We start from the raw sequence: 27,418 nt of genomic DNA, 5'->3' as shown, positions 1-27,418 counted from the left end.
CAGGTTTTATGGGGAATAGTGATATGAATTTTGTAAATTACATTTTAATTGAAAATGAAAATTTCAGTTTTTTACAGGTTATGATGTTGATAGAAAATGTGATGGTATGTCTACTTTTATTTCCAATCAGTCAAATTGTTAGGTCTTATATTTTTATAACCCATTTTATACCTCATTGTAGACTCTAATGTCTCATATGCTGTGATATGTACATGTCTTTTATACTTTAACTCTACTGTCTTTATGTTTTCAAACAGAAAAAAAGAGAAACTGCAGGGATCAAACTGAAAAAGGAGAAAAGAAGAACGGTTCTGAAATTAATAAAAGTGAAGATCAGTGTGTCACTGAAGAAAGAGAGAGAGAGCAGCTCATGACACATGAAACGGTGGAAATGGAGGTTCTGAAGGGAAACAAGCAGAAGAAGAGCAAACATGTAAGTAAAGAAACAGGACATTTCTATAAATAAAATCTGATCTGAGCAAGTTGAACAAACAGGATCTATGTTTCAAAAAGAACTAAGAAGAGAACAAGAGCAGTGATGACTGAGAGCTAACGTTAACTGATGTTCAGAGGTTCAGCAGAAATGGTACAGAAGAGACACGATTCAGACAAAGAGATGAAGAAGTGAGCAAACGTTAGAGGAGATTAAAATACAGAAATAAGAAAGATGAGCCAGAAATGCAAGGAAAACATGTTGTATGGTATGTTATATAATAAAATCATATCTTGTATCATGTCTCTGTTCATCATCTCTTCCCTCAGTTTAAGAAGAAGAGATCTGAGCAGCAGCTCCAGGAGGAACAGCAGCTCCAGGAGGAGCAGCAGAAGGAGGTTCAGACCCTGAAAGAGGAGCTGCAGACCAAGAAGATTGAGGTTCATGTTCTCTTTAATAATATAACACATTGATTTCAGTTTGAAGTCACATTTTGTCATCCATAGTGTAGATCAAACCTACAGTAGTTTGTGCAGGTTACGACCAGATCTAAATAAATTAATAATTAATAATTCAACATGTCTCTCATTGTCTCTCTCCACCTTGTCTCTGTCCTTCCAGATAGAAACTAAAAGAGCTGAGCTGCAGCAGCTCCATGAAGAGAAGAAGAGGAACGAGAACGAGCTGCAGAGCCTGAAGGAAGAGCTGGAGAAGAAGAACAAAGAGGTTCATGTCTTCATCTTCATCTCTCTATTATGAATACAGAATCAATAGAGACAGAGATAGATCAGGTTGAATGAGTTCTCTCATCTGAGCCTCTAACCTGCAGACAGACTCTCAACTCAACATTTCTGCTGTTTGAGGAACACTAGATGATCAAAGTGTTTACTGAGATCCACTTGACTGAATATGAAGCTACTTGTTCATATTGTACTCAGTGTAACTGAACCATCAGGTTGAATCATTACTCTCATGATCTAATGTGGTTCTCATGTGTCTCTTCATGTCCTCCTCCTTCCAGCTGGAGAGAACTAGAAAAACCCGTAGAGGCTTTCCATTACCTTTGGTAAGTGGTCATCATAAAGGTACAATATATACAATACATTTATATCATATACAGTATTTATATATATATCAAATACCAAACACAGAGATAATCAGACTGGATTCATAAACAGATAAAACTGTGCAGCCCTGAAAGAGGTTCAGAACTTGTACATTATATACTGAGGGGGAAACATATCTTACATCCCACATGCTGCAGAAATGCAGAATTTATAATAATTTATATATAGAGCTGAGCTTTCTCACTGGTTATTCAGCAGAAATCAGATGATTGGGGTTGATGGGTGATTGTATACGATGTTCAGTCACATGTCTTAATATGATCCAGGGATTCAGCAAGGAAAAACAGCTGAAGACGGAAGAAGTGGAGACACTGAAGAAGAAGTTGGAGAACCAACAGAAGGAATCAGACGCCAACATTCAGGAGGTTTATATCTTTTTCTCAAAATATGTTTTCTTTTTTTGGCTTCTCCATCTAAGTCTAATATATCTATATCTATATATATTGTCTCTCATCTTCTCTTTCCTCACAGTTTAAAGACAAAGCAGCTGAAGTCCAGCAGCTCCAGGATCAGATTCAGAGGATGGAGACCAACCTGCAGACCCTGATGGAGTCCAACAACATGGAGGTTCATCTCTCTACCTTTATTTTGCTGTACCTATTAATATATCATGCATGAAGGAGCAGTGTTCTGTAGTGACGGTTGTAACGTGGAGTTTGTAGCATGTTGTGTCGTGACGGAAGTCTAACTTCAGAGCTAGTTACGTAGAATATAAAGTTAGAAGGACCACTTATGTTGGGCGGGTGGGGAGGTTGGAGGGTCCAACAAACACAGGACTCTAACCAAGTCAAGTCACGTCTTTTGTAATGACGGTTGTCACGTTTTCTCTTAACCTCTCCATTTGTCCTCAGTTGGAAAGAAGCCGAGCCGCTGCAGTCCGTTCTTCCTCCTCTGGGGTAAGTGGTAGTTTTTATATCATGTGTTTTTCTGGTCAAACTGTTGAACTGCAGAGTTTCTAACAGGAACAGCTGAGTGATCTCAACTCTACTGAAAATGAAAAATTCACACAAATCAGACCATGAGATAAACTTAATATTTATGATTGCATTCCCTAATAAGAGACATGTCTCTCATCTTGTCTCTAATCTCTGTCTCCTCTCTCTCTTTCAGTTTAAGTGGCAGATTGTCTCCAGACAGAAGTTCCAGGATGAGCAGCAGAGGAGGGAGGAAGCTGAGAACAGAGTTCAGATCCTGGAGGAGGAGCTGCAGACTAAGAACAGGGAGGTTAGTGTTTGTATTCTCCAATAAAGGTTTCTCTTCCAAAATTAGAACATTATGGTTTTGAAATAATAATACAAAACAACGTTACGGAGAATGTTTATCTGGGGTTTCTGATGTACATGAATGTGTATCTTTACAGGCCTCTTTATCTGTTAGTGTTGTCTTGTTCCTTTAAAATATATTCTATTGAAAGAATGTGTCTCTACTCAGCTCCAGGATGAACAGCACAGGAGACACCAAGCTGAGCCAGAAGTTCAGATGAAGGGAAATGAGCTGCAGGACAACACTTCAATGGTTAATTATTTTACTTTCAACAATGTATTTAGCTGTTTTTCTCCTTTTCTGTATCTTCTCATCTACATAGTGATTTGTTTCCAGCCATGTCATTGTTGTGTTTTTAGGTGTGATTGTGTTGTGTTATCACTCCCATGGCTGAAAGTAGAGCATGTCTCTTATCTAGTCTTTCTCCTTGTCTCTCTTCTCTACCAGCTGGAGGGAAACCAGGCTGATATCCACAGTCAGCTCCTAAAGGAGACACAGAGAAGGGAGGACGCTCAGAGGGAAGTGGAGAAACTGAAGAATGAGTTGGAGTCCCAGAAAAAAGAGGTTAATATGATTATTATTAACTTTCTGGATTTAGATGACTGACACGCCTACTTTGTTCTTCCCACTTTCACTCCTTAATTGTGTGCTGACAAGATTAAAGTCCCTCTACTGCCGTCTATTGGTTCAGAGAAAATAAATCAACAAAAACACATATTGCAACGTTTTTGTGTTTAACTGAGACGAGTGAGATGGAAACACTATTCACAGATATCAAGCAGATGAAAGTCCACTGCATTTAACCAGGTTTAACAATACAGAAAAAGTAATGTGACTACTGGAACAAATCATCAGTTCATAATGATGTCCATAAGCAATTTAACACAAGTTAAAAGTCATGAAGTATCGAGGTGATAAAACAATGTTTAGTATCTTTTAGAGCAGTTAAAGAGTCCAGCGTCTCCAGGACCTCATACTGAACATCAGGGTCAAACACTTCTCACATTAAAAGAAACACTAACAGATGAATATATGTTTATTGATTATCTGTGTCTGATTATGATTTACTAACAGTTAAAATCAACATTCATCTGTCTGTCTGTTAGATGAAGCACAAACAAGCAGCTGATGCACAGATGAAGAAGATTAATGAAGAGTGGAAAGAATACTAATGAAGAGCTGAAGGAGACAAAACATCAACTGGAGATCAAGAAGGAAGAGATCAGCCAGCTGAAGAGAGAAGTACACACACACACACACACACACACACACACACACACACACACACACACACACACACACATAACTCTCATCAGAATGAAGAACAATGAAGATGTTTATTGTCACAAAAATATTTGCAGGATCTAAAAAGTGGTGAAAGACACATTAGAATACATGTTTCATAATAGAGTCCAATCTACTTCACACTAGGAGGGTGTAACGATCAGGACCAGAGGACATGCAGGGTCAAGATTGGTGCAATTTGGACAATATGAATAAACTTTGAATAAACAAGTGACATCACTCTGAGCTTTAGTTCTCTGCAGACTGAGTCCAGCATGTCATCAGCAGCAGGTCTTTACAGACAGCAGCTCATTGACTGAACTTCACTTCTGCTGCTGGATGCTGGATAGAATAACGTTACAACCAAACTAGTCTGAGTGGATAGTCTACAGGGACAGCACCACTCTGAACCTGAAACTCAACTAGTGGATGTTTCTACCATACTAACTTATAACTTTACCACCAGCTAAATACCTCCACTAATTAAATCCATGCTCTACTTTACAGGTTATGTCAAAGCAAGTTATTAATATGTCTATTTAGTTATTAATACATCTGATAAGTGTATTTCATCAGTGTTTCTGACCACTAGTAGTCAGACTTGGTGTGTTTTCTTCCGTGAACCAGAGTTTATTCTACCGGTGTTTCTGAGTAGTCGTGATGTGACTCAACTATATCAGGTGTATTACTGAGGACCAATGAAGAGCAGCGTTGAGTGTTTAGTTGTTTGTATGATCAGTTCTCTAGAAAGCTGCAAGCAGCAACACCACAGACCAAACATTCAGCCTGTTGTGAACAGACATGTTCTGGATAGACACTGAACTAGTAATACAAATGTGTATAACTATTCAGTTACATTCCTCCTGCAGGTAGTAGGTATGGTATTTTATAACTCTAAAGCAGAAGCATCTCTGTATTCAGTATTGTTGATGTAACAGATGATAAATCAGTGTTATGTTTCCAGTATTAATCCACTCAGAGTAAACTGAGTCAAACTGTCTGAGTATGAACAGGTTTCATCATCCAGCTGATCACAATGAGAATTCATCCAGACATTAATGTGAACATTTACTTCATCTCTCCTCTCTCCCACTTTAACAAACAGCTCCATGATGAGCAGCAGGAGAAAGAGAAAGCTGAGAGAGATCTGAAGCAGCTGATGACCAAGAACACTGAGGTTCATCTTTTTACCAAATCATTGTTTTATCTTCTCCATGTGACTTTGATTTGTTGCTGAGACAAACGTGATCAAACTAACCATGAGAGCAAATCTGAGAATAACTGAAACACAAAGAAGTGAGACAGTAAATCTATTTATTCACATTAAATCTAATCTGGGATAAAATGTAATAAAGATTACATTTTTATTGATGTACTTTTTGTTCTGCTGAATCATAATGATGAGACTTACTTTGAGACATTCTGTGTTATTTTCTAATTACATGTGTAATTCCTCAGTTAGATCACGCACTGGACAATCAAATGATGCAAAACAGGCTGCACACAATCACAAACAATGTTGCAGCAAACAAAAGCGATCGCAAGTGTGTTGATATGTAAAATAAAAATAAGAACGGGCTTCAGATGGCGCCAAAATAAATAAGTAAAACGGCTACAAACTAGAACTTAAAATCACAGCCGTGCTGGCAAAACAACTAGATATAAACAAGAAATACAACTCTATTTTAACTACTCTCAAGCTAATCAAACAAAACATACTAATGGCAGCCATCCCTTCACCTAGTGTTTCTAAACAGAGGAAAATGACTAACAAAAAATGCACAGTAATATGTGTCCTAAAATTATACTAAACCCTATTCCAGTCCCAAGAAGGCACTTTATTGATCCCCAGAGGGGAAATTCAATTTTATATGACATCCAGAAAGAAAACACAATATCAGACCAGCCCCCGCCAGCACAAGTACACAGTGATGTGGAGAATACAGAGGAAGAGACAGAGAAAACAGAGGGAGAAACACATGAAAAGCAACCCTCTGAGACCCGCGACCTCACTGTCTTTCAGAGGCTCTAGCAAACCTAATGAATCAATCGGTACCAACCATGTTAAACTAACTTGTCGGGAAGGACACTAAATAACGCTCCAAAGTGGGGCCACATTTTGTTGAGGAAAAGCTGTCATGTCCATTTTCAAAGGGGTCCCTTGACCTCTGACCTCCAGATATGTGAATGTAAATGGGTTCTATGGGTACCCACGAGTCTCCCCTTTACAGACATGCCCACTTTATGATCATCACATGCAGTTTGGGGTCAAGTCATAGTCAAGTCAGCACACTGACACACTGACAGCTGTTGTTGCCTGTTGGGCTGCAGTTTGCCATGTTATGATTGGAGCATATTGTTTTATGCTAAATGCAGTACCTGTGAGGGTTTCTGGACAATATCTGTTATTGTTTTGAGTTGTTAATTGATTTCTAATAATAAATATATACATACATTTGCATAAAGCAGCATATTTGTCCACTCCCATGTTGATAAGAGGATTAAATACTTGATAATTCTCCCTTTAAGGTTCATTTAGAACAGATCAAAATGCGTGATTAATTTATGATTAACTATGTACAGTCATGCGATTAATCGTGATTAAATATTTTAATCAATTGACATTCCTAATTATAATATACGTTGTCTGCTTGTAGAGGAATCACATAGTATTCCAGCTGCCTTTCAAACCAAATGCAACCAGTTGCTTTAATTATTGTTGAAAACTAAGAGTGCATGACGTTTTTGTATTCATAATTTTGGATGTTATGATGTTTCATGGTCTGAGTTCACTGTAAATAAAGATGTTGTGGAGGAGGCTGTGACTGCACTGACAACAAGAAATGTCATTTAGAGCTTTTTTTAATATCTTTTCAGCATCATGTTAAACTTCTAAATTGTCTTTTTATTACCAGTTTGTAATATGTTGCATCAGTGTGATGATACTGTATGTCCTTTATGAAATAAACCCAAAGATCTCCGTCTGTCCTGCAGTTCTTATTGAATAATTATATTTCATACAAAACAACCAAATAGATAACGACAATATAACAAACACACTTTAAACACACTCATTTATATATGTAATCAATGAAAAACATGTTCAGAGCTTGTGTTGTGTCTTAATATACGACAACAGTCATCGTATTTAGCAGCTAATGTTGCACATAGATTTTTCTCCCCACATGAATAAGTCAGTTTCTGAGGATCGGGAAGATGGATATACTCAGGATATATGTTATCACCTGTCAAACGCTGCACACCTTTAATCAATCTACTCATCAACACTGCAGTATATCAACCCCAGTTCTCTCCATCACTCTCTGTCAGAGCGTTATCTCTACTACTGTGTTGGTCACTGGTGTTAAACTCTCTTTGTTGCTACTTAAAGATAAGGTTTTCTTCTCTCCTCCTTTCATTGTTGCTTCGTCTTTCACAGTCTCCCTGCATTCCTTCCATAAGCTTCATTAATTCTCTTCTCCGTTGTGTTTATTGTCTGATTGGTATCACATGTAAATGGGATCAAACATATACAGAGAGCTGTGTCTGTATTCTCAGCAAGTTCAAAATAATTCTGATTAATAAAGTGTTTCAGTATATTTGAGCAATAACAGTTCTCTATGGAAGAAGAGACGTGTTGATGAGACAGATGATGATGGTGTTTGGTTTTACAGCAGAAGGCAGAGTGAGAGTTATTATCCATACTGGTGATGAGTTACCAGTGTGAGAGCTTCAATAAAACCTAAATACAAGACTGCCTGTCATGTTATTATTGTTTTATTATTATTATTTTAACCTGCATGCTCTTATACTGTATGATATAATATTATTTATGATAGCTCTTTTAGTCTGAAACAGGAGGTTTTTGAATATGATAAATACTAATATCTACATAGCTGTCAGTCTAACTGACGTACTGACATTTTGGCATACATTTCCAATAGGACAGGGTAATATGTCAATATTACTTGTACTTTCATAAACTAAAAAGTGGGCTACAAGTTTAATATAACTATTAAACTAACCGTATACCTATTCACTTGTTTAGTTCATAGTGTAGTTGCAGTACAAAATACAACTCGGATGTAAACTAGTTGTCTACTCAAAGTTGACTGTTCTTACACTTAAAGTACACTTAAAAGTTTACTTTTAGAAACTAAAAAGTGGGCCAATTTAGAAGAAGACTCCCCGAGTTTATTATAGAGACCAAATAAATGCATCAGTGTGGCTTCAAGTCGGACTGATGTGACAGCATCATGCTGGTGGTCGACCACAGTGAGGGCATGAAAAAGCTGCTTCTGATAAACAGACGTGTGAACAGAGCAGATAGAACGACGAGGTTTCACTGTTACACCGCAATAAAAGTAAACTGTTGCTACTGTACTGACTGATCACATCGTCCAGATGAACAGTTAAAACAGGACTAATAAATGCACAAACACTATACTCTCTTTATTTCTAATATACAAAATCTGCCATCTTTTGTTTTGAATTCAGTTTAAAGCTTCACAAAGTGCAAGTGTAAATGGAAAGTGTAGCTATATTTATAAGTTAATGACTTGTTACAGAGTGAACAGAAGACACAAATACAACATGTTGAGATATGAACGGTTTCATGTAGCTGCTGGCTGATTATTGGATAACATGCTTTTGTTGCTGAGTTAAAAAAACAACACAAATCCGTTGAACACAAAGCTGCAAATTCAACATTATTAATGTTTCTTCTTCTCGTTCACACATTAACACGGAGTCTTCTTCAGTCAGATGTCTCTGCTCTGTGTGGCCTCTAACTGGGTCACTGAGTGAAGTAAGTGAAACCACAGATGTGTGTTTCAACAGTTTAGCAAATAAAAGAAATTGTAGAGCTCAGCCTCAAGTCATTCAGTTGACTAGAGATGTCGTCACTCCAGGTCGGCGTCTTCGAGGCTTCGGTGTCCTGCAATCCTTCATCTCTTCTATGGAAGACAACATTTACTGATTAACACTAATATTGTCACGACCGTTTCTTTTTGTGTCTCCAGCTCTCCATGCCACCAATGGAGCACGTGAGTCAGTTTTATATTAGTTTCTCTGTATATTGCAAACTGTTTTTATTCTTAATACTGTGAACCTTGGCACATCCCCTAGAATATATCTTTGCATATTCTTGCCAAGCTTTCATTTTAAACATATATATATATATATATATATATATGTATTGTAATTTTCTATTCTGTGATTCTTGTTTATGCACCAAAACACCAGATTCCTTGTATGTAAAAATAATCTTGGCAATACACCTGCCACCTCTCTCCCCACACGGTTTCTTATTTAGCTTATTAATTATTAGCGTTTTGTATAACAGTTGCTGCTTGATGTGAAACCATGGTTACGAAACGTTAAGACAGTTTCCGTCGGAGAGAGGGAAGTTGGTCCAAAAGCTCGCCGCTGTATTTATACACTACATCTTAAAGAGGGGAGCTTCATTCAGCTGTGAGCGGGACTACAAACGGAGATCACGGTCTGGTTTCTGCTGTCTCTCTGATTGCTGCAGAGCTGATTCACCTGTTACAGGCTGCACACCTGCAACTCGTCTACTCATCAACGCTGCAGCGGATCAACCCTAGTTTTTAACTCATTCATCTCTCTCAACTAAAGTCTGGACCAGTGTCCTGTACCACACCGTAACTAATACATTTTGTGTTCTTGGCTGATTTTTCACATTTAAAGGAGCATACCTGCCGTACAGCTGTAGTGTGGAGAGTTCAACATCACCATAAAAGAGTGATTAGTGAGATTAAGAGGAAGTTGTTGCTGTGAGTGTCATTACCTTCAGGACCGGAGCATAGAGAAGATCCTGCTCTGAGTGTTCGGCTGCTGTGGACCTCGGAGTCGCTGCGGAGTTTAATAATCCGGATTCTGCTTTAGAAACAAGTATAATTCATGTTAATACACAATAAATCTGATCATATTTTTTTTTTAAGTTGTCACTTAACCTAGGAGATATCTTTACATTTATTTGAAAGATTTGCACAAACTTTGTAAAAACATGAATGTGAATTGTAATTACTTTGATGATCTTCTGACTTTTCGTCTAGCGCCATCATCAGGTCAATTTTTCAATGTGTCCAATACTTTGGTTTATGACCAAATACCTGCAGAACTAAAAACGTTACCATCAGCCTCAGCTGCACTATGTTTTGTTCTAACAAGCAAGATGGTTGTAAGATGATGCACATGGTAAACATTAGCTGTGTCTCAATTCACTTCCATGTCGTACACTGTGCACACTATGTACTTATTTGTGTAGTGCGTGTATTTCAACAGGGTAGAGTTGTCTCAAATTGCACATGGTAGATCAGCCGATGACAGTCAACGACGTCCGTAACGGCAGTAATTCAAATCAGACGGGTACATTAACCCAATAATGGCTTCTATTTCACTACAGTAAAGCACATGTATAACTAAAATTTGTATAGTTTGGTGTTCGTAGTTTTAATCGCAACCGCTGCAGCTTCCTCGCCCGCCATTTTCACAAGTTTGAAACAGGTTGGTGGCCCCTCCCCATCCGCTACGTAGCAAAGATGGCGACCAGAAGTGTCCGGCGTTATGAATACAACATCCGGGGTACTCGTAGTGCACTGCATGTTGTCCTACTTCTCAGTGTGAACGCACATATGCGCTAAAAATAGCAAGTGTAAGTACGGAAGTACGCAAATTGAGACACACTAGGTATATCTGCTTACCACCAGCATGTTAGCATGTTGATGTTAGCATTAGCTTAAAGCATATTGTAGACATTGCTTCAGTGTTGCTCTTTCATCTATTCTTGTTCTGTCTTTTCTCAACCCTGAACAACATCATGCATGGAAAAATGATGAAGCTTTAACCTGCACTTCAATTTCAATTCCCAATGTTAATGTTGGAAAACAACGCAGTGATCTCTGGATTCTTGATGAGCATGTTGTCTTCATGTTTCTACCTAAGGTCAGTCTCAGGCGACTGGTCAACCTCAGCCAATAGTGGCAATGGTCGGTGATGACATCACTTTGCCATGCCACGTGAAACCTGCCACGGATGCCGTTCTCCAGATGCTGGAGTGGTCGAGACCTGACCTGAACCCCAGATTTGTCCACGTGAGGCGGTTCGGCGAAGACCGACTGGTTGATCAGAATCCATCCTACAAAGGAAGAACATCGGCGTCCATCGACAGACTGAAACAGGGAGACATGTCACTGACGCTGTCCAAAGTGAAACTCTCTGATGAGGGAACGTACAGATGCTTCAGTCCAGGGTTAGAAACAGACTCTAGTGTTCAGCTCGTTGTCGGTAAGTGAACATACTTGTTGACGGAGCATCCTTTTTGTAAATTATGCATTCTTTCAATCATCAATTTCAACCCTTGATTTTCATTATTTTCTGGCTTTTCTCTTTTTCTCTGTATCAGGCACTGTCATCAAGATAACCAAAGTCAGCAGTGGAGTGTTACAGTGTCAGTCTGAAGGCTGGTATCCAGAGCCTGAGGTGTTGTGGCTGGACGGCGAGGGAAACCTCCTCTCTGCTGGACCTCCAGAGACAGTCAGAGGTCCTGATGACCTCTATACTGTCAGCAGCAGAGTGACTGTGGAGAAGAGACACAGCAACAGCTTCACCTGTAGAGTCCAACAGAAGAACACCAACCAGACCAGAGAGACACACATCCAAGTTCCAGGTAGATATGAGTTATATATTTCCGATCACTGTTTTAGCTTGAAACTGATGATTTTTAAATAATAATCTGTATTTTATCTTCTCAGATGATTTATTCACGGACTCGTCTGGTGCTAAGTCTTCTGCTTCTACCATCATTGGTTTGGTTGTCGGTATCTTGTTTATTCTTGTGGTCGCCTTCGTTGTGTGGAAATGGAGACAAAACAAAACCAGTAAGTCAAGAGTTTTTTAATACAACCCTGAGATGGTTCAGGATGTTCTCATACACCGTTCGTAGCTATACCAACGAAGAGTAACGCACTGTAATTCGTATATATCCCACAAAAACAATTCATATGTAATCCACGTAATTGTAAACCAGGGAGTATAAAGAGCGCCAAACACAGCGTATAGAGGAGGTCGGGGGGGATTGGTGGGTCATAAAACACCAGAGTTTCGCCCAGGAGACCGCTGATCGTGTCCCGTGTGAAACCAGAAGTCAGCGTTGATTTATTTGTCACGCAAGTTACATCCCCTCCGTTGTCATTTTAAATCAAACAACGATCTTTCCCCTAAACCTAACTAAGTAGTTTTTGTTATGTACTTAAGTAATGCCACTTCCGGTTGGGCGTAACTTGATGACGATCTTTGCCTAAACCTAACTAAGTAGTTTGTTGCCTAAACCTAACTAAGTAGTTTTGTTGCCTAAACCTAACAAAGTTGTTTCCTATGAAGACGGAAGTTTATTTTGAAAAGACTGAAGTGGAAAGCTGACGCTGGACATTCGTAGGAAAAATGAGGGATAACTTTTCGCAAGATATCATATGAACCATTGTATAAACATACTAATTTTACTCATTATAGTGACATAAGGAAGAGGTTTTACACCTTTGGTTTTGGTGAAATACACCATTTCTATGCAGTCATTTTAACAGCACATTCCATATTATTATCATTTAAAGGTGTTCATTGTTTTCAGTCATTTTGATGCAAACAATGTTTTAGCTTCTTGTTGATACGCTTGTTGTGCTTTTGCAGCTAATGTCCGTCTTTTCTGTTGCTGTTTCTGCACACAGAGACCAAGAGGAACCTTGTGGATGAAGAAACTTGGGGAGGAGGAGAGAGGAAGAGCAACTCTATAAATAATGATTCAGAACAGGAGTCTCTCATAGAAAGAGAAACAGACAGCAGAGAGAAACTCACAGTAGAGACAGAGACAATGACGAATCAGGTCAAGATGGAAGAAGAAAACAGCGCTGAATGTTTAAGTGAAGAAACAGGACGTTCATGTCAGATAGAGGAGGAAACACACCGGGAGAAAGCAGAAGGAGAAACTAACAATACTTCAGCAGAGGGAGAAACACAACCAGAGGAAACAAAGTCTATAAATACTGAAACATCAGCTCCAGGTCCAGCAGAGAGGAACACAACCAGAGCAGCCAGAGCAACCAAATACTGAAAGAGCAGCTGAGGGTCAGATGAATGGAGATGGACAACAACCACAGGTTAGGTCAGAAGGAAAGGCAAAGAATGATTCAGACAACAGGGATGACAATGTCAAGTCAATAAGTGAAGAAATACCAGCTCCAGGTCCAACAGATGGAAGAACACAACCAGAGCAACCAAATACTGAAAGAGCAGCTGACGATCTGATGGATGGAGATGGACAACAACAACATGTCATGACAGGAGAAGAAGCAAAGAATGACTTGGACAACAAAGAGGAAGATAACAAGTCAACAAGTATAGAAACTCCAGGTCAGGATTCAACTGATGAAGAAAATAATGATTTTGACCAGACAGGAGGACAGACGGTGAAGATTGACCCCACTCCATGTCCAACAGAGAGAGAAGGACACACAGATAATAATAGAGATATGAAAGATGGAGTGGACAACACAACACCTCTGTCTCCAGCGGATGGACCATCTCAGAAAGATGAAGAGGAGGACACTGAATCTACAAATAATGAACCAGCAGATCAAGGTTCAAATGAGGGAGACACACAAAGAGATGAACTCCAGGCAGGAGCAGGGAGAAACACTGAGGACAAGAAAAACACTGAAACAGAAGGTCCATGTTCACCAAAAACAGAGCAGCCAACTGAAGAACAGCCAGAGAAGAGTCCCAACAGCAGAGATGGAGAGGACGGTATGACACCCAGGAAAGAAAACACAACATCTGACCAGCCCCCGACAGCACAAGCACACAGTGATGTGGAGAATACAGAGGAAGAGACACAGAAAACAGAGGGAGAAACACATGGAAAGCAACGTATTAATGGTCAGCCAGAGAAGCAGCTGAATCAGGCAGACATTAATGAGGACTCAGAGCAAGAGCAGCATGTGGAAAGAGAAGACAGAAGAAGAAGAGACAGAAATAAAAATGTGGCAGAAGAAGAGCATCATCCGAACACCAGAGGAGATGAAGCTAGTTATTCAAGTGGCATCCCAGATCTTCAGCATGTGACGGGGGTAGAAACAGACCAACAACAGAGCGCTGACGACACAAAACTATAGATAAAAGGAAGAATACAGATCAATTTAAACTGCAGTTGGAGGAGCCAGAGGACAATGAGAGGAAGCTCCAGTTAGAGAAAAGTTGGGGAGGAAAATCTGTCATGTCCATTTCCAAAGGGGTCCCTTGACCTCTGACCTCCAGATGTGTGAATGTAAATGGGTTCTATGGGTACCCACGAGTCTCCCCTTTACAGACATGCCCACTTTATGATCATCACATGCAGTTTGGAGCAAATCATAGTATTTTTTATGCTAAATGCAGTACCTGTGAGGGTTTCTGGATCAATATCTGTCATTGTTTTATTTTGTTAATTGATTTCCAATAATAAATATATACATACATTTGCATGAAGCAGCATATTTATCCACTCCCATGTTGATAAGAGGATTAAATACTTGACAAATCTCCCTTTAAGGGACACTCTGAACTGATACAAAATGTGTGATTAATTTGCGATTAATCACGATTAACTAGATTTGAATCGACTGACAGCCCTAATGTAATAAACGTTCTCCTTGTTTGAGTTGTTTTGAGTTGTAGAGTCAACAATATTTGAACTGTCTTACAAACCAAATGCAACCAGTTGCTTTAATTATTATTGAAAACTAAGAGTGCATGATGTTTTTGTATTCATAATTTTGGATGTTATGATGTTTCATGGTCTGAGTTCATTGTAAATAAAGATGTTGTGGAGGAGGCTGTGATTGCACTGACAACAAGAAATGTCATTTAGAGCTTTTTTATTTATGTTTTCAGCATCATGTTAAACTTCTAAATTGTCTTTTTATTACCAGTTTGTAATATGTTGCATCAGTGTGATGATACTGTATGTCCTTTATGAAATAAACCCAAAGATCTCCGTCTGTCCTGCAGTCATTATTGAATAATTTATACAAAATAACTAAATAGATAATGACAATATAACAAACACACTTTAAAAACACACTCATTTATATATGTAATCAATGAAAAACATGTTCAGAGCTTGTGTTGTGTCTTAATATACGACAACAGTCATCATGTTTAGCAGCTAATGTTGCACATTGATTTTTCTCCCCACATGAATAAGTCAGTTTCTGAGGATCGGGAAGATGGATATACTCAGGATATATGTTATCACCTGTCAAACGCTGCACACCTGTAATCAATCTACTCATCAACACTGCAGTATATCAACCCCAGTTCTCTCCATCACTCTCTGTCAGAGCGTTATCTCTACTACTGTGTTGGTCACTGGTGTTAAACTCTCTTTGTTGATACTTAAAGATAAGGTCTTCTTCTCTCCTCCTTTCATTGTTGCTTCGTCTTTCACAGCCTCTCTGCATTCCTTCCATAAGCTTCATTAATTCTCTTCTCCGTTGTGTTTATTGTCTGATTGTTATCACATGTAAATGGGATCAAACACATTCAGAGAGCTGTGTCTGTATTCTCAGCAAGTTCAAAATAATTCTGATTAATAAACTGTTTCAGAATATTTGAGCAATAACAGTTCTCTATGGAAGAAGAGACGTGTTGATGAGACAGATGATGATGGTGTTTGGTTTTACAGCAGAAGGCAGAGTGAGAGTTATTATCCATACTGGTGAGTTACCAGTGTGAGAGCTTCAATAAAACCTAAATACAAGACTGCCTGTCATGTTATTATTGTTTTATTATTATTATTTTAACCTGCATGCTCTTATACTGTATGATATAATATTATTTATGATAGCTCTTTTAGTCTGAAACAGGAGGTTTTTGAATATGATAAATACTAATATCTACATAGCTGTCAGTCTAACTGACGTACTGACATTTTGGCATACATTTCCAATAGGACAGGGTAATATGTCAATATTACTTGTACTTTCATAAACTAAAAAGTGGGCTACAAGTTTAATATAACTATTAAACTAACCGTATACCTATTCACTTGTTTAGTTCATAGTGTAGTTGCAGTACAAAATACAACTCGGATGTAAACTAGTTGTCTACTCAAAGTTGACTGTTCTTACACTTAAAGTACACTTAAAAGTTTACTTTTAGAAACTAAAAAGTGGGCCAATTTAGAAGAAGACTCCCCGAGTTTATTATAGAGACCAAATAAATGCATCAGTGTGGCTTCAAGTCGGACTGATGTGACAGCATCATGCTGGTGGTCGACCACAGTGAGGGCATGAAAAAGCTGCTTCTGATAAACAGACGTGTGAACAGAGCAGATAGAACGACGAGGTTTCACTGTTACACCGCAATAAAAGTAAACTGTTGCTGCTGTACTGACTGATCACATCGTCCAGATGAACAGTTAAAACAGGACTAATAAATGCACAAACACTATACTCTCTTTATTTCTAATATACAAAATCTGCCATCTTTTGTTTTGAATTCAGTTTAAAGCTTCACAAAGTGCAAGTGTAAATGGAAAGTGTAGCTATATTTATAAGTTAATGACTTGTTACAGAGTGAACAGAAGACACAAATACAACATGTTGAGATATGAACGGTTTCATGTAGCTGCTGGCTGATTATTGGATAACATGCTTTTGTTGCTGAGTTAAAAAAACAACACAAATCCGTTGAACACAAAGCTGCAAATTCAACATTATTAATGTTTCTTCTTCTCGTTCACACATTAACACGGAGTCTTCTTCAGTCAGATGTCTCTGCTCTGTGTGGCCTCTAACTGGGTCACTGAGTGAAGTAAGTGAAACCACAGATGTGTGTTTCAACAGTTTAGCAAATAAGAAATCTTCAAGTCAAGTAAAAAAGAGAGAATGTAGAGCTCAGATAGCTGAAGGTGTCCCAACGACAGCTGGATCTCTGACTGTCACCAGGTCGGCGTCTTCGAGGCTTCGGTGTCCTGCAATCCTTCATCTTTTCTATGGAAGACAACATTTACTGATTAACACTATCATCACGGCCGTGTCTCTTGTGTCTCCAGCTCTCCCCGTCTGTCTCTATGGGTCTTTCTCAATCCACCCCTTACACCCTCTCCCTACCTATTCCACTCCGTTTGTGTGTTCGCATGGAGGGTCCAACATATTAAGTGCCATCCCAAACCAGTTAGCGGGGAGTGGAAGTGAGTTATAACACCCTCCAACAGAAACTATGTTTCTTGTTTATGCACCAAAACACCAGATTCTTTGTATGTCAAAATAATCTTGGCAATACACCTGCCACCTCTCTCCCCACACGGTTTCTTATTTAGCTTATTAATTATTAGCGTTTTGTATAACAGTTGCCGCTTGATGTGAAACCATGGTTAGGAAACGTTAAGACAGTTTCCTTCGGAGAGAGGGAAGTTGGTCGAAAAGCTCGCCGCTGTATTTATACACTACATCTTAAAGAGGGGAGCTTCATTCAGCTGTGAGCGGGACTACAAACGGAGATCACGGTCTGGTTTCTGCTGTCTCTCTGATTGCTGCAGAGCTGATTCACCTGTTACAGGCTGCACACCTGCAACTCGTCTACTCATCAACGCTGCAGCGGATCAACCCTAGTTTTTAACTCATTCATCTCTCTCAACTAAAGTCTGGACCAGTATCTGCATCACACCGTAATATATTCTGTGTTCTTGGCTGATTTTGACACACACCACTTGAGTTCACATTTAAAGGAGCATACATGTCCTACAGTTGTAGTGTGGAGAGTTCAACATCACCATAAAAGAGTGATTAGTGAGATTAAGAGGAAGTTGTTGCTGTGAGTGTCATTACCTTCAGGACCGGAGCATAGAGAAGATCCTGCTCTGAGTGTTCGGCTGCTGTGGACCTCGGAGTCGCTGCGGAGTTTAATAATCCGGATTCTGCTTTAGAAACAAGTATAATTCATGTTAATACACAATAAATCTGATCATATTTTTTTTTTTTAACAGAATGATATAAATAAATAATAAAAAAATATTCTTAATTCATATGATCGTCAAATGGTAAAAAAAAACAGCAACAGTCAAAATAAACAAAATAATCTAAATAAATAAAATAATTGTCAAAATAAATAAAGTATTAGTCAACATAAGTCAAAATAGTCAGAATAATCTTAACTCATAATAATCAAACAAACAAAATAATAGTCAAAATAAACAAAATAACAGTCAGTAAAACCTTAACTCAAAATAATAGTCAAAACAACCTTAACTCCCAGGTGAGTTCTACATGTGGACCTTAAACCAGATACAGATGTGATGTTGAAATGTCTGTAGTTGTGTTGTGTGTGAGCAGCTTCTTAGAAAATATGTGAAATTGTCCACCTGCATGTGAATAACAAACGAACCCTGTTGTGGATCTTGTGGAGTTTTACTCATCGTCAAAGTAGAGTAAACAGGTTGAAGTGAGGATTCATCGTCGTCATCATCTGAAGGAGAGAAACATCAGAAAGCAAGAGACACACGGTTAATTATAAATACTGTTAATAGACTGAAGGGGTGAAAAGGACCCCTCACCTTCATCAGTTTGTGGTTTTCTGCTGTAGTTGGACTTGAGATGGAGGCTCAAATTATCAGCAGCATCTGCAGCGTCTAAAATAAAACACCCAGTGAACCACACACTGAGAAAATGTAAAAATAATCCACATGGTGTTGCTCTCTCAACCAACACCTCAACTGTCACCTCGAACATGAGGGACAGGAACTCTTCTCGTTATTTTCATTTTCTCTGTGGTTAACCTTCTTAAAGATGATATATACGCTGTGTCTCTCAAAGTGTACATGTGCTTATAAAATATAAAACAATAAATATATAAGTAATCCATTAAAGTCTTGCTGTGTTCCTTACATCAGGTTACCTTTGTTTTTTCTGGGTTTTGTGACGACAACTGCATACGTCACGCCGTCTGGATGCTCTGCAGCGTCCTCTCCATTGACTGACACAGAAAACACATTTAGTTTTAATTCTTTAGTCATTAAGTTAAAAAGCTTACAAAGTTGTTATAAACAACTACAGTCCTCACCATTATGACTGTCCTCATCTGAGCGTGACGCTGCTGTTGGCGTCTTTGAGGAAACTGACGGATAGAAAAGCAAAAATATATTGACATCAACAGAAACACAGAAAAGACATTTAAGGTTTGATATTTCAAAAAGTGTAAAATATTTATCAACCGACTTGATTCACACTGATGCGTTGTACAGTTAGTGTAACATCGTCAACTGTGTAAAACTGTTAAATATTAAAGAATACTACAAACACAACTGTGTTAAAACAGGATATAGCTCAGTACATTTGTTGGTTAGTTCGGTTGTTTTTCCCCACAACATTAGATTATTGTATAGTTAAACTAGACTGTAGCTCTTTCTGGGAAACATAATTTGATACACAGGAAATTACTTGTTTATATGTCTGTTTTGAACTGTTTAGTAACCATCAATACAATATATATATAACATATATAATATATATAATATAACGGCTGCTTCAGCGCAGCCTTGCAATAGTTTTTGAGTTTCTTACAATCACGGCTCTAATTTCAAACTTATAACCTAAAACATCTGATGGGTTGAGCTTGTTGAAGGCGGCATTTGACATTAAAGGTCCCATATTGTAAAAAGTGAGATTTTCATGTCTTTTATATTATAAAGCAGGTTTAAGTGATATATAAATACTGTTAAAGTATCAAAACGTTCAATATACGGAGAAATACACGCAGCCGTATTCAGAAAATTGTGCGTTTGAAACAAGCCGTCAGGATTTCTGTCCATTTGTGATGTCACAAATCTACAATATATTTAAATCATTACACGGTTTTAAACGTAAACATTCTAAATGTGTCCCAGTTTATTTCCTGTTGCACTTTATGTGAATGACATCAGCTGACAGGAAGTAAACATTGACCCAAACTGTTGCCTAGCAATGCAATTCCGTTGAAATGCACTAAAACGAAGCGTTTCAGACAGAGGGTGAATACAGGTATATTCCGGCAGACTATATGAGGAAAATAAAGAATTTTTGAACATTACAGCATGTAAACATGTTCTAGTAGAAACACAAAATACAAGTATGAACCTGAAAATGAGCACGATATGGGACCTTTAATGCTCCTTTGGAAGTGATTTACACGGTTGCTTTCTTGTTTAAGTGGTTCGTTATTGATACATATCATATTACGGTGATGTAGTTAACTTCTCTGTACCTCTGTGTATCCTCATATGAAGGACTCCCACCACCACCAACATCAGAACCGCCATTAAAATGGTGACGATTACGACCGACAGCAGGATGAGGAGCTGAGAGCCGTCGGAGTCGGAGTCGTCGGAGTCGTCGTTTTCGGAGAGGAGCTCTTCATGAGATGATGTTGGAGAGATGGTAGGAGAAACGGTATTTGCTGTAACATTACAAATAACACTACGTATGGAACTTTAAGTGTAAATGTATATTTTTTTAAACGTGAAAACGTTGCAAAATATAAATATTGATAACATCACATCACAATGATCACAATGTTTACGACACTGGCAGGCACATTCCTTTAAAAAACAGCCATACTGAATTTATATTAAGCTTCAAACAACTACATTTGTCAAAGTAGAGGTGACATCAATTTGCTCATCTACAACTCGTCTATATGTTGTTTTGTAACACTGTTCTGTCTGACCTCTGACAGCCAGCCAGCTTCCTGGTGAATCTCCAACTCCAGAGATGCGGCAGTCGTAGACGCCTTCATCAGACTTGGAAACATTGTGGATGGTCATCTCCCTGGATGAACTGCTCTGCACGGGTTGGCCACCTTTGTAGAAACCGGCCGGGAGGTTGGAGGACGGAGTCGTCTTATTTCTGCAGCTCAGAGTCACATCGTCTCCCTCCGTCACAGGAAGAGCAGGAATCTCCAGGATCACATTTCCAGCTGAGCAACATGTCAGTAAAACGTTAGTTTTATGTACAAACTCACAACTAGAATTACTCACAATAGAACGCTGATTGAATCAAGTAAGCAGTAATTTAACACAGTGACAGATAGCCCTAATAATAGAAGCCATGAAGCTGGTTGGTTTAGGTTAAAGTTACAGATTAGTTTGGGGATTTATAAGTATTACTACTCCTAGTGTGCTTCCAGGTAGAGAGGAAGGCATCCCAGACAAAGTCCTCAGACACATCTGTACTGTAGTTTAGCAGTGATTGTGTCATGTTTAAAGACATTTTAGATTTCACCGTAGACATAGACAAAACACATACTTTAGGAACTTTAATTAGAAACTAAAAATAGAAAAATGATTTGTTGATCAGTTTGTGACTGCACGTTTTTACATTTGCCTATACATTTAGCAAGATTCTGTAAAAATATACATTGAATAAAAATGTTACTTGACCGTGCTACCTTGAATTATTGAAGAAACCTTTGCTCTCCTCTCACGCCTCTAAAATGAACGGGGAAACAAAAAACGGAGAAAAGTCTTGATGAATTGAAGTAAATGGGGGGGGAGGGGGGGGGCGTTTAACAACAGCAGAACTACATGAAAACATCAGTTTACTAACTCTCACACAACTTGTGCAGAATAATCCAAGATCCATTCGTATGCTCACTACTCGCCTGAAGTATATTGGCCGTATAGTGTTTTAAATAGTCAGGTTTTAGTGAAGATGCGTGTGTTTTATGAAGTAGTGATCTTACGACCGGATAAGTGAGACTTGGATTATTCTGCACAAGTTGTGTGAGAGTTTGTAAATGACCCCTCATTTACTTCAATTCATCAAGACTCTCCGGTTTTTTATTCTCCGTTCACCGTGGAGGCGTGAGAGGAAAACGGAAACGTTTTCTTCAATAATTCCAGGTAACACGTGGTGAACCTGATTGTCTTGATCTGATCTGAGAACAATGCATATCATCAGTTGAATGACAGGTTAAAATAGATATGCAGTGGCTTTTGGAGATGCTATAAACCTACCGGTGACGGAGATGTTGACACTGTTGCTTCTCTCTCCTCCTTCAGTCTCACACCAGAACTCTCCGTCTTCTGATTGATAAACTCTCTTAATGGTGCAGGACCCTGTTGGCGTCTTAGTATCACATTCTACATCAGATTTCTGGTTATTCCTGATCACTCTCAAATGAGTCGAGCCATCAGATCCCTCACAGTCAAAAGAAACAGAGTCGTGTTCGAAGTATTGCTGTCTGTTTGGAGTGACACGAAGAAAAGCTGCATCTGAAACCGAGAAAGAAATTATAGTGTCCCAAAAGAAACGTTCAGAACTATGACAGGAAACAAAATCAACAAAACCACTGTACAGTAGCTGTCTACACCTTGTGGCAGATTAAATTGGGATTTTTTTTGCAAAATGTATTCTGGTATTTGCTAGTGACATGGAGATTAATTCATTAAACTCAACCTCTCCAAAAATATTAAACATAACTGTAAGAACTTAAATCACAGCATAGAGACAAATACAGACTTAGATAGACAGAATGATGCAAAAGGTTTAGTATCTTTAGGAGTTTCTATTTGTTACTCACCACTTTTCAGAGTATAACTGTTCAGCAGAGTGAATTCAAGCATCACTGGATGAACAAAGGAGCAAAGTTGAATATCAGACAGACGGTTGGATATACAGGATGTAAAAGGTAGATAAAGAATAAATAAAGTCAGTACTCACACAGTCTGAAGCACAGAGCGGTGACCCCCATGTTGTTTAGCTGCTGACTGTCTGAGAATGAAATACAGCTCTCTATGTAGGCGAGGACTTCCTCTTTCTGTGCAGGTTATTTTCTGAACCAAACCTTTCTCTGTCTCTGATTGGTCGACCACCGCTTCCCCTCCGGTTGGCTCCAGTAGCTCAACCCGGGTGGCTCAGTAGGTCAACCGGGTCTAGTCAAGCCAACAACCAGAATCAATGACATAACTGAATGAATGGATGATTCACACTTTCTTAGTAAACATACTTAGCTGTGTTTTTACCACTACTACAGAGAAAATACCAAACAGCACTACAGAACAGTGCATTGACCTGTAAGGCCAATCTGCACCCGCTGTGTGTCTTTTTGCTCTTTAAACTACGTCACCACACTGCCGGAGCACTTTCTCAGAGCGGTTACTGTTGCTGTGGATGGGTTCACATTAATGGAACGCCTGGTGCGTTTCATACCAGTATTAAAGGGTGCCTTGTGCAGCGATACCGGACGTCGATGGCCGTGACAAAGCCTCTATATTTGACGCCCTGGGAGTGATAACCATGGATGTACTAAGGGAACTGGATACAGCGTTGGAGGCGTTGGCCCCGTTCATTCCTGAGAGCAGGGCTGCGTTCGAATAGTCCTTTTTGCTCAGGAAGGTTCCTAACGGAGTGAAATGACCCTCTCAGTACTTCAGTAGCAGCCGTGATAAGAGCCGTTCAAATTCACCAAAAGTTAAGGAGAGGAGCTTCAATGCTTCCTTTATTATCTCCTTTAGCAGAGGAAACACTGGAGCATCCTTTACCAAAGGAAAGGAGAGAATAACATCCCACGATTCCTTGCATCCGCAGCATTTAAAGCAACGCACCATTCGGCCGTTCATAATAACAAACTATATGCTGATCTTGCATATTATTTTCATACGCTCATACACTAATTGGGATTCGTGTTTAATATTAGTGGACAGTGACAACCATTTCGTTTCACTTTATTCTTAATTAATTATTTATTTCGAACATGTAACAAATACCTCAGTAAAAAACAAAAAAGAATAACTAATAAAATGAACAGTAAACAATCAATTAACAAATAATCAACATAAATAAATATTACATGTCCGAAGAGAAGTTGGAAGAAGTATATGATCCTACACCTTCTCCATAACTCCAACAATTAACTCAATATGTATCATATATTCCTGTTTATTTCTATTCCAACCTGGTAATGAAGTGATATTTCTCCACATTAGGTCAGATAATCTTTATGATCTGTTGATAAAGTGTTCCAGCAGCAGGAGGAGCTGTGGTATCTCTCTTTAACACACCGCAGGTGAAAGAGTCTGTCACTGAAAGACCTATTTAATAACACACGGGTTGAAACTCCTCCATCATTACCAGATTCCCTATCTCTTCTAACTACAGAATATCCCTTTACAACAAAATCCCACTGTGGTTTCAACCATGTCTGTTGTATACAGATTACATTAGGTTTCTTTTGTAAATTATCAATATACTTCTTAAACTCCTGTCCATTTGTCATTAAGCTTCTCACATTCCATTGTAGCAGAAGAACACCATTAAGAGGATCCAGCCCATGTTTGAGAGGATTGTGTATCTCCATTCAGAATGTTTCTAACTGTTTCCCATTCACTTCAAGGTACTTCTCAGCTGATCTGACAATTATTTTAATCCTTTCATTGCGACTTTTTGACTGTGCCGAACAGTTGATTATTTCTGCCATAAAGAGCACAAAGTCACTTTTTCTGACTAGCAGAGTTTCCTCCTTCAACTTATCACACCCTGCACATTTTACAACATCTTCATTCACAGTGTTATTTTGTTTTGTCACTTTTATGCCTCCTGAAACCTTCTTTGCTGCCTCTGCATAGCTGATTCCCTGATACACCTTGGGTCTTTCCCATTAGTGCTTTTATACGGCTTGACTCCTCGACTCCTCGACTCCTCGACTCCTCGACTCCTCGACTCCTCTACTCGCGTCTTAGTCCCGCCCACGGGAGATGCGAGCGGAGGAGGCGAGGAAACGACACGAGGAGAGAGGAAACGAGGAAATATGTTTTTAGAGACATGAGACGTCGTTTCCTCTGAAGCGTCTGATGACAGCAGCAGCTGATCACATCTGGATCAGCTGTCAGTCAGCTCTAACAGCTGTTTATGTCTGAACTGATCTAATACTAATAAAGAAACAGAGTTATCAGAGCAGCAGTGTTTCCTCTCTGTTTAACAAACACCTGCACATGAATAACAGCTGGTCTGTGTTTCTACTGTGGACTGAGTCCTGCTTAGAGGACCAGGAACCATCTCTACTGTGGACTGAGTCCTGCTTAGAGGACCAGGAACCATCTCTACTGTGGACTGAGTCCTGCTTAGAGGACCAGGAACCATCTCTACTGTGGACTGAGTCCTGCTTAGAGGACCAGGAACCATCTCTACTGTGGACTGAGTCCTGCTTAGAGGACCAGGAACCATCTCTACTATGGACTGAGTCCTGCTTAGAGGACCAGGAACCATCTCTACTGTGGACTGAGTCCTGCTTAGAGGACCAGGAACCATCTCTACTGTGGACTGAGTCCTGCTTAGAGGACCAGGAACCATCTCTACTGGCACAATATCTTTATATTATGTATTCATTATTAGCATCTGTAGTTATTGATGTTCTGACAGTAGAAGTTATGTATTAGTCTGAATGTTTGAGGGAAAAGTGAAATGATATAACTCATATCAAACCCGACGCTCAGGAATTATCAGCTTCACATGTGACTGAATGGAAATGAGGATAAATGATGTAAAAGGTGTAAAAGACAGACTCTCCTTCTTTCTCTGACTTTAACTGGATGCTTAATACAAGTGAATGAGTGAAATAACAGATCATCAAAAGAAAACTCTTTCTAATAAATGAAGAAAGTTATTTTAAGTCTGTTCGTTGTCAGCTTTTATAAACGCCTCTCAGTGTCAGACTCCTTCAGTGTCAGACTCCTTCAGTGTCAGACTCCTTCAGTGTCAGACTCCTTCAGTGACGGTGTGTGAAGCAGAGAGACTGCAGGTCCTTCTGCTGCTGGATCACTTCACCATCAACATGCTCCGTCTGCTGTTCACACCTACAGTTAACACAGATTATAACTAGATGGTGAATCAGAAGACAACTAAAATATAAAACTGTTAATCTGTGATCTGTCTTCACTCTGGTATGAAACTCAGTGATGTTGATGTATCTGATCAGTCTGATCGGCGCAGTGTCCAATCAATAACTGATATCCAATAAGGAGGCGTGTCGGTCGGTGATAAACTTCCGTGGAGGAAACACTGGAGGATGCACTGGTGTATCCTCGCTCATAGCTCCTCCAGCAAGCCTCCTCGCTCCTCAATGCGCATTTTATGAATTGGCACGTCCTTCAAGATGGAGGACTGAGATCGATTTCCGGGTCACAGCCGGAGGATCGAGGATCGAGGAGCGAGGAGACGAGGAGGCAAAAAATGCTGAAATGAGAAGCACCTCTTGGGTGCATCCCAAAGCTCTTAATTTTCGTTTCCTCGCTCCTCGATCCTCGCTTGAACCGGAAGTTGTTCTGGTGCGCCATCTTGAAGACCGTCCCAAAGCTCTTATTTGTGCATCGAGGAGCGAGGAGCGAGGAGCGAGGATCGAGGAGCGAGGAGGCTTGCCGGAGGAGCTATGAGCGAGGATACACCAGTGTATCCTGCACGGAAGTCTTATACCGACCGACACGCCCCCTTACTGGATATCAGTTACTGATTGGACGCTGCTGCCGATCAGACTGATCTGATAACTTTACCTCTCAGCATCACTGAGTTTTATACCGGAGTGAAAACAGATCACAGATTAAAGGTTTTATAGTTTAGTTGTCTTCTGATTCATCATCTAGTTATAATGTGTGTTAACTGAAGCTCTGAACAGCAGCAGAAGGACCTGCAGTATCTCTGCTTCTTCCTTCAGTGAAGCAGCCTGTCACTGAAAGAGCTTTATAAAACCTGATGAACAGACTTAGAATAACTTTCTGCATTTATTAGAATGATTTGTCTTTTCATGATCTGTTATTTCCCCCGTTAACTTTTATTAATGAAACTATTAAAGTCAGAGAGAGAAGGAGAGTCTGTCTGTCAGCAACAAACACCTTTTACATCATTTATCATCATTTCCATTCAGTCACATGAGGCTGATGATTCCTGAACATCTGGTTTGATATGAGTTACATCATTTACATTTTCCCTTTAGCCTAATAAATAATGTCCAGTGTTCAAAAAACACCACAGTCATATTCTGGGTTATTAAATAATGAACTCACAATCAGAATATCAATAACTACAGACGCTAATAATGAATCAATAATATAAAGATATTGTGCCAGTAGAGATGGTTCCTGAGCCTCTAAGCAGGACTCAGTAGAACTACAGACTGCAGCTTGCACTTGTCTTTATTAGTATTAGATCAGTTCAGACACAAACAGCTGTTAAAGCTGACTGACAGCTGATCCAGATGTGATCAGCTGCTGCTGTCATCAGAAACGGACGTC

General features: G+C 39.3%; 3 protein-coding genes across 3 annotated transcripts in view; 2 read left to right on the top strand and 1 right to left on the bottom strand.

The window, feature by feature from the left end:
- Positions 1–27,418, top strand: part of LOC141761342 (uncharacterized) — a 251,683-nt gene that overhangs the window by 136,015 nt on the left and 88,250 nt on the right. The window lies entirely within an intron of this gene.
- LOC141760460 (uncharacterized) lies at positions 10,958–15,158 on the top strand. Its single transcript, XM_074623311.1, has 5 exons — positions 10,958–11,415; positions 11,534–11,797; positions 11,883–12,008; positions 12,852–13,184; positions 13,366–15,158. The coding sequence occupies exons 1-5, from the start codon at positions 11,115–11,117 to the stop codon at positions 14,292–14,294; spliced, it is 1,953 nt and encodes a 650-aa protein (XP_074479412.1). The 5' UTR covers positions 10,958–11,114; the 3' UTR covers positions 14,295–15,158.
- Positions 20,537–22,887, bottom strand: LOC141761244 (low affinity immunoglobulin gamma Fc region receptor II-like). The gene is made up of 4 exons (XM_074624575.1): positions 22,857–22,887; positions 22,717–22,761; positions 22,151–22,408; positions 20,537–21,111 (listed from the first exon to the last, which is right to left on the bottom strand). Exons 1-4 carry the CDS (start codon positions 22,885–22,887, stop codon positions 20,771–20,773), a joined length of 675 nt encoding a protein of 224 aa, XP_074480676.1. The 3' UTR covers positions 20,537–20,770.

This window comes from Sebastes fasciatus, chromosome 22 (assembly GCF_043250625.1).
Source record: "Sebastes fasciatus isolate fSebFas1 chromosome 22, fSebFas1.pri, whole genome shotgun sequence".
Taxonomy (NCBI): Eukaryota; Metazoa; Chordata; class Actinopteri; order Perciformes; family Sebastidae; genus Sebastes; species Sebastes fasciatus.
This window is presented reverse-complemented; position numbering and strand designations above follow the sequence as displayed.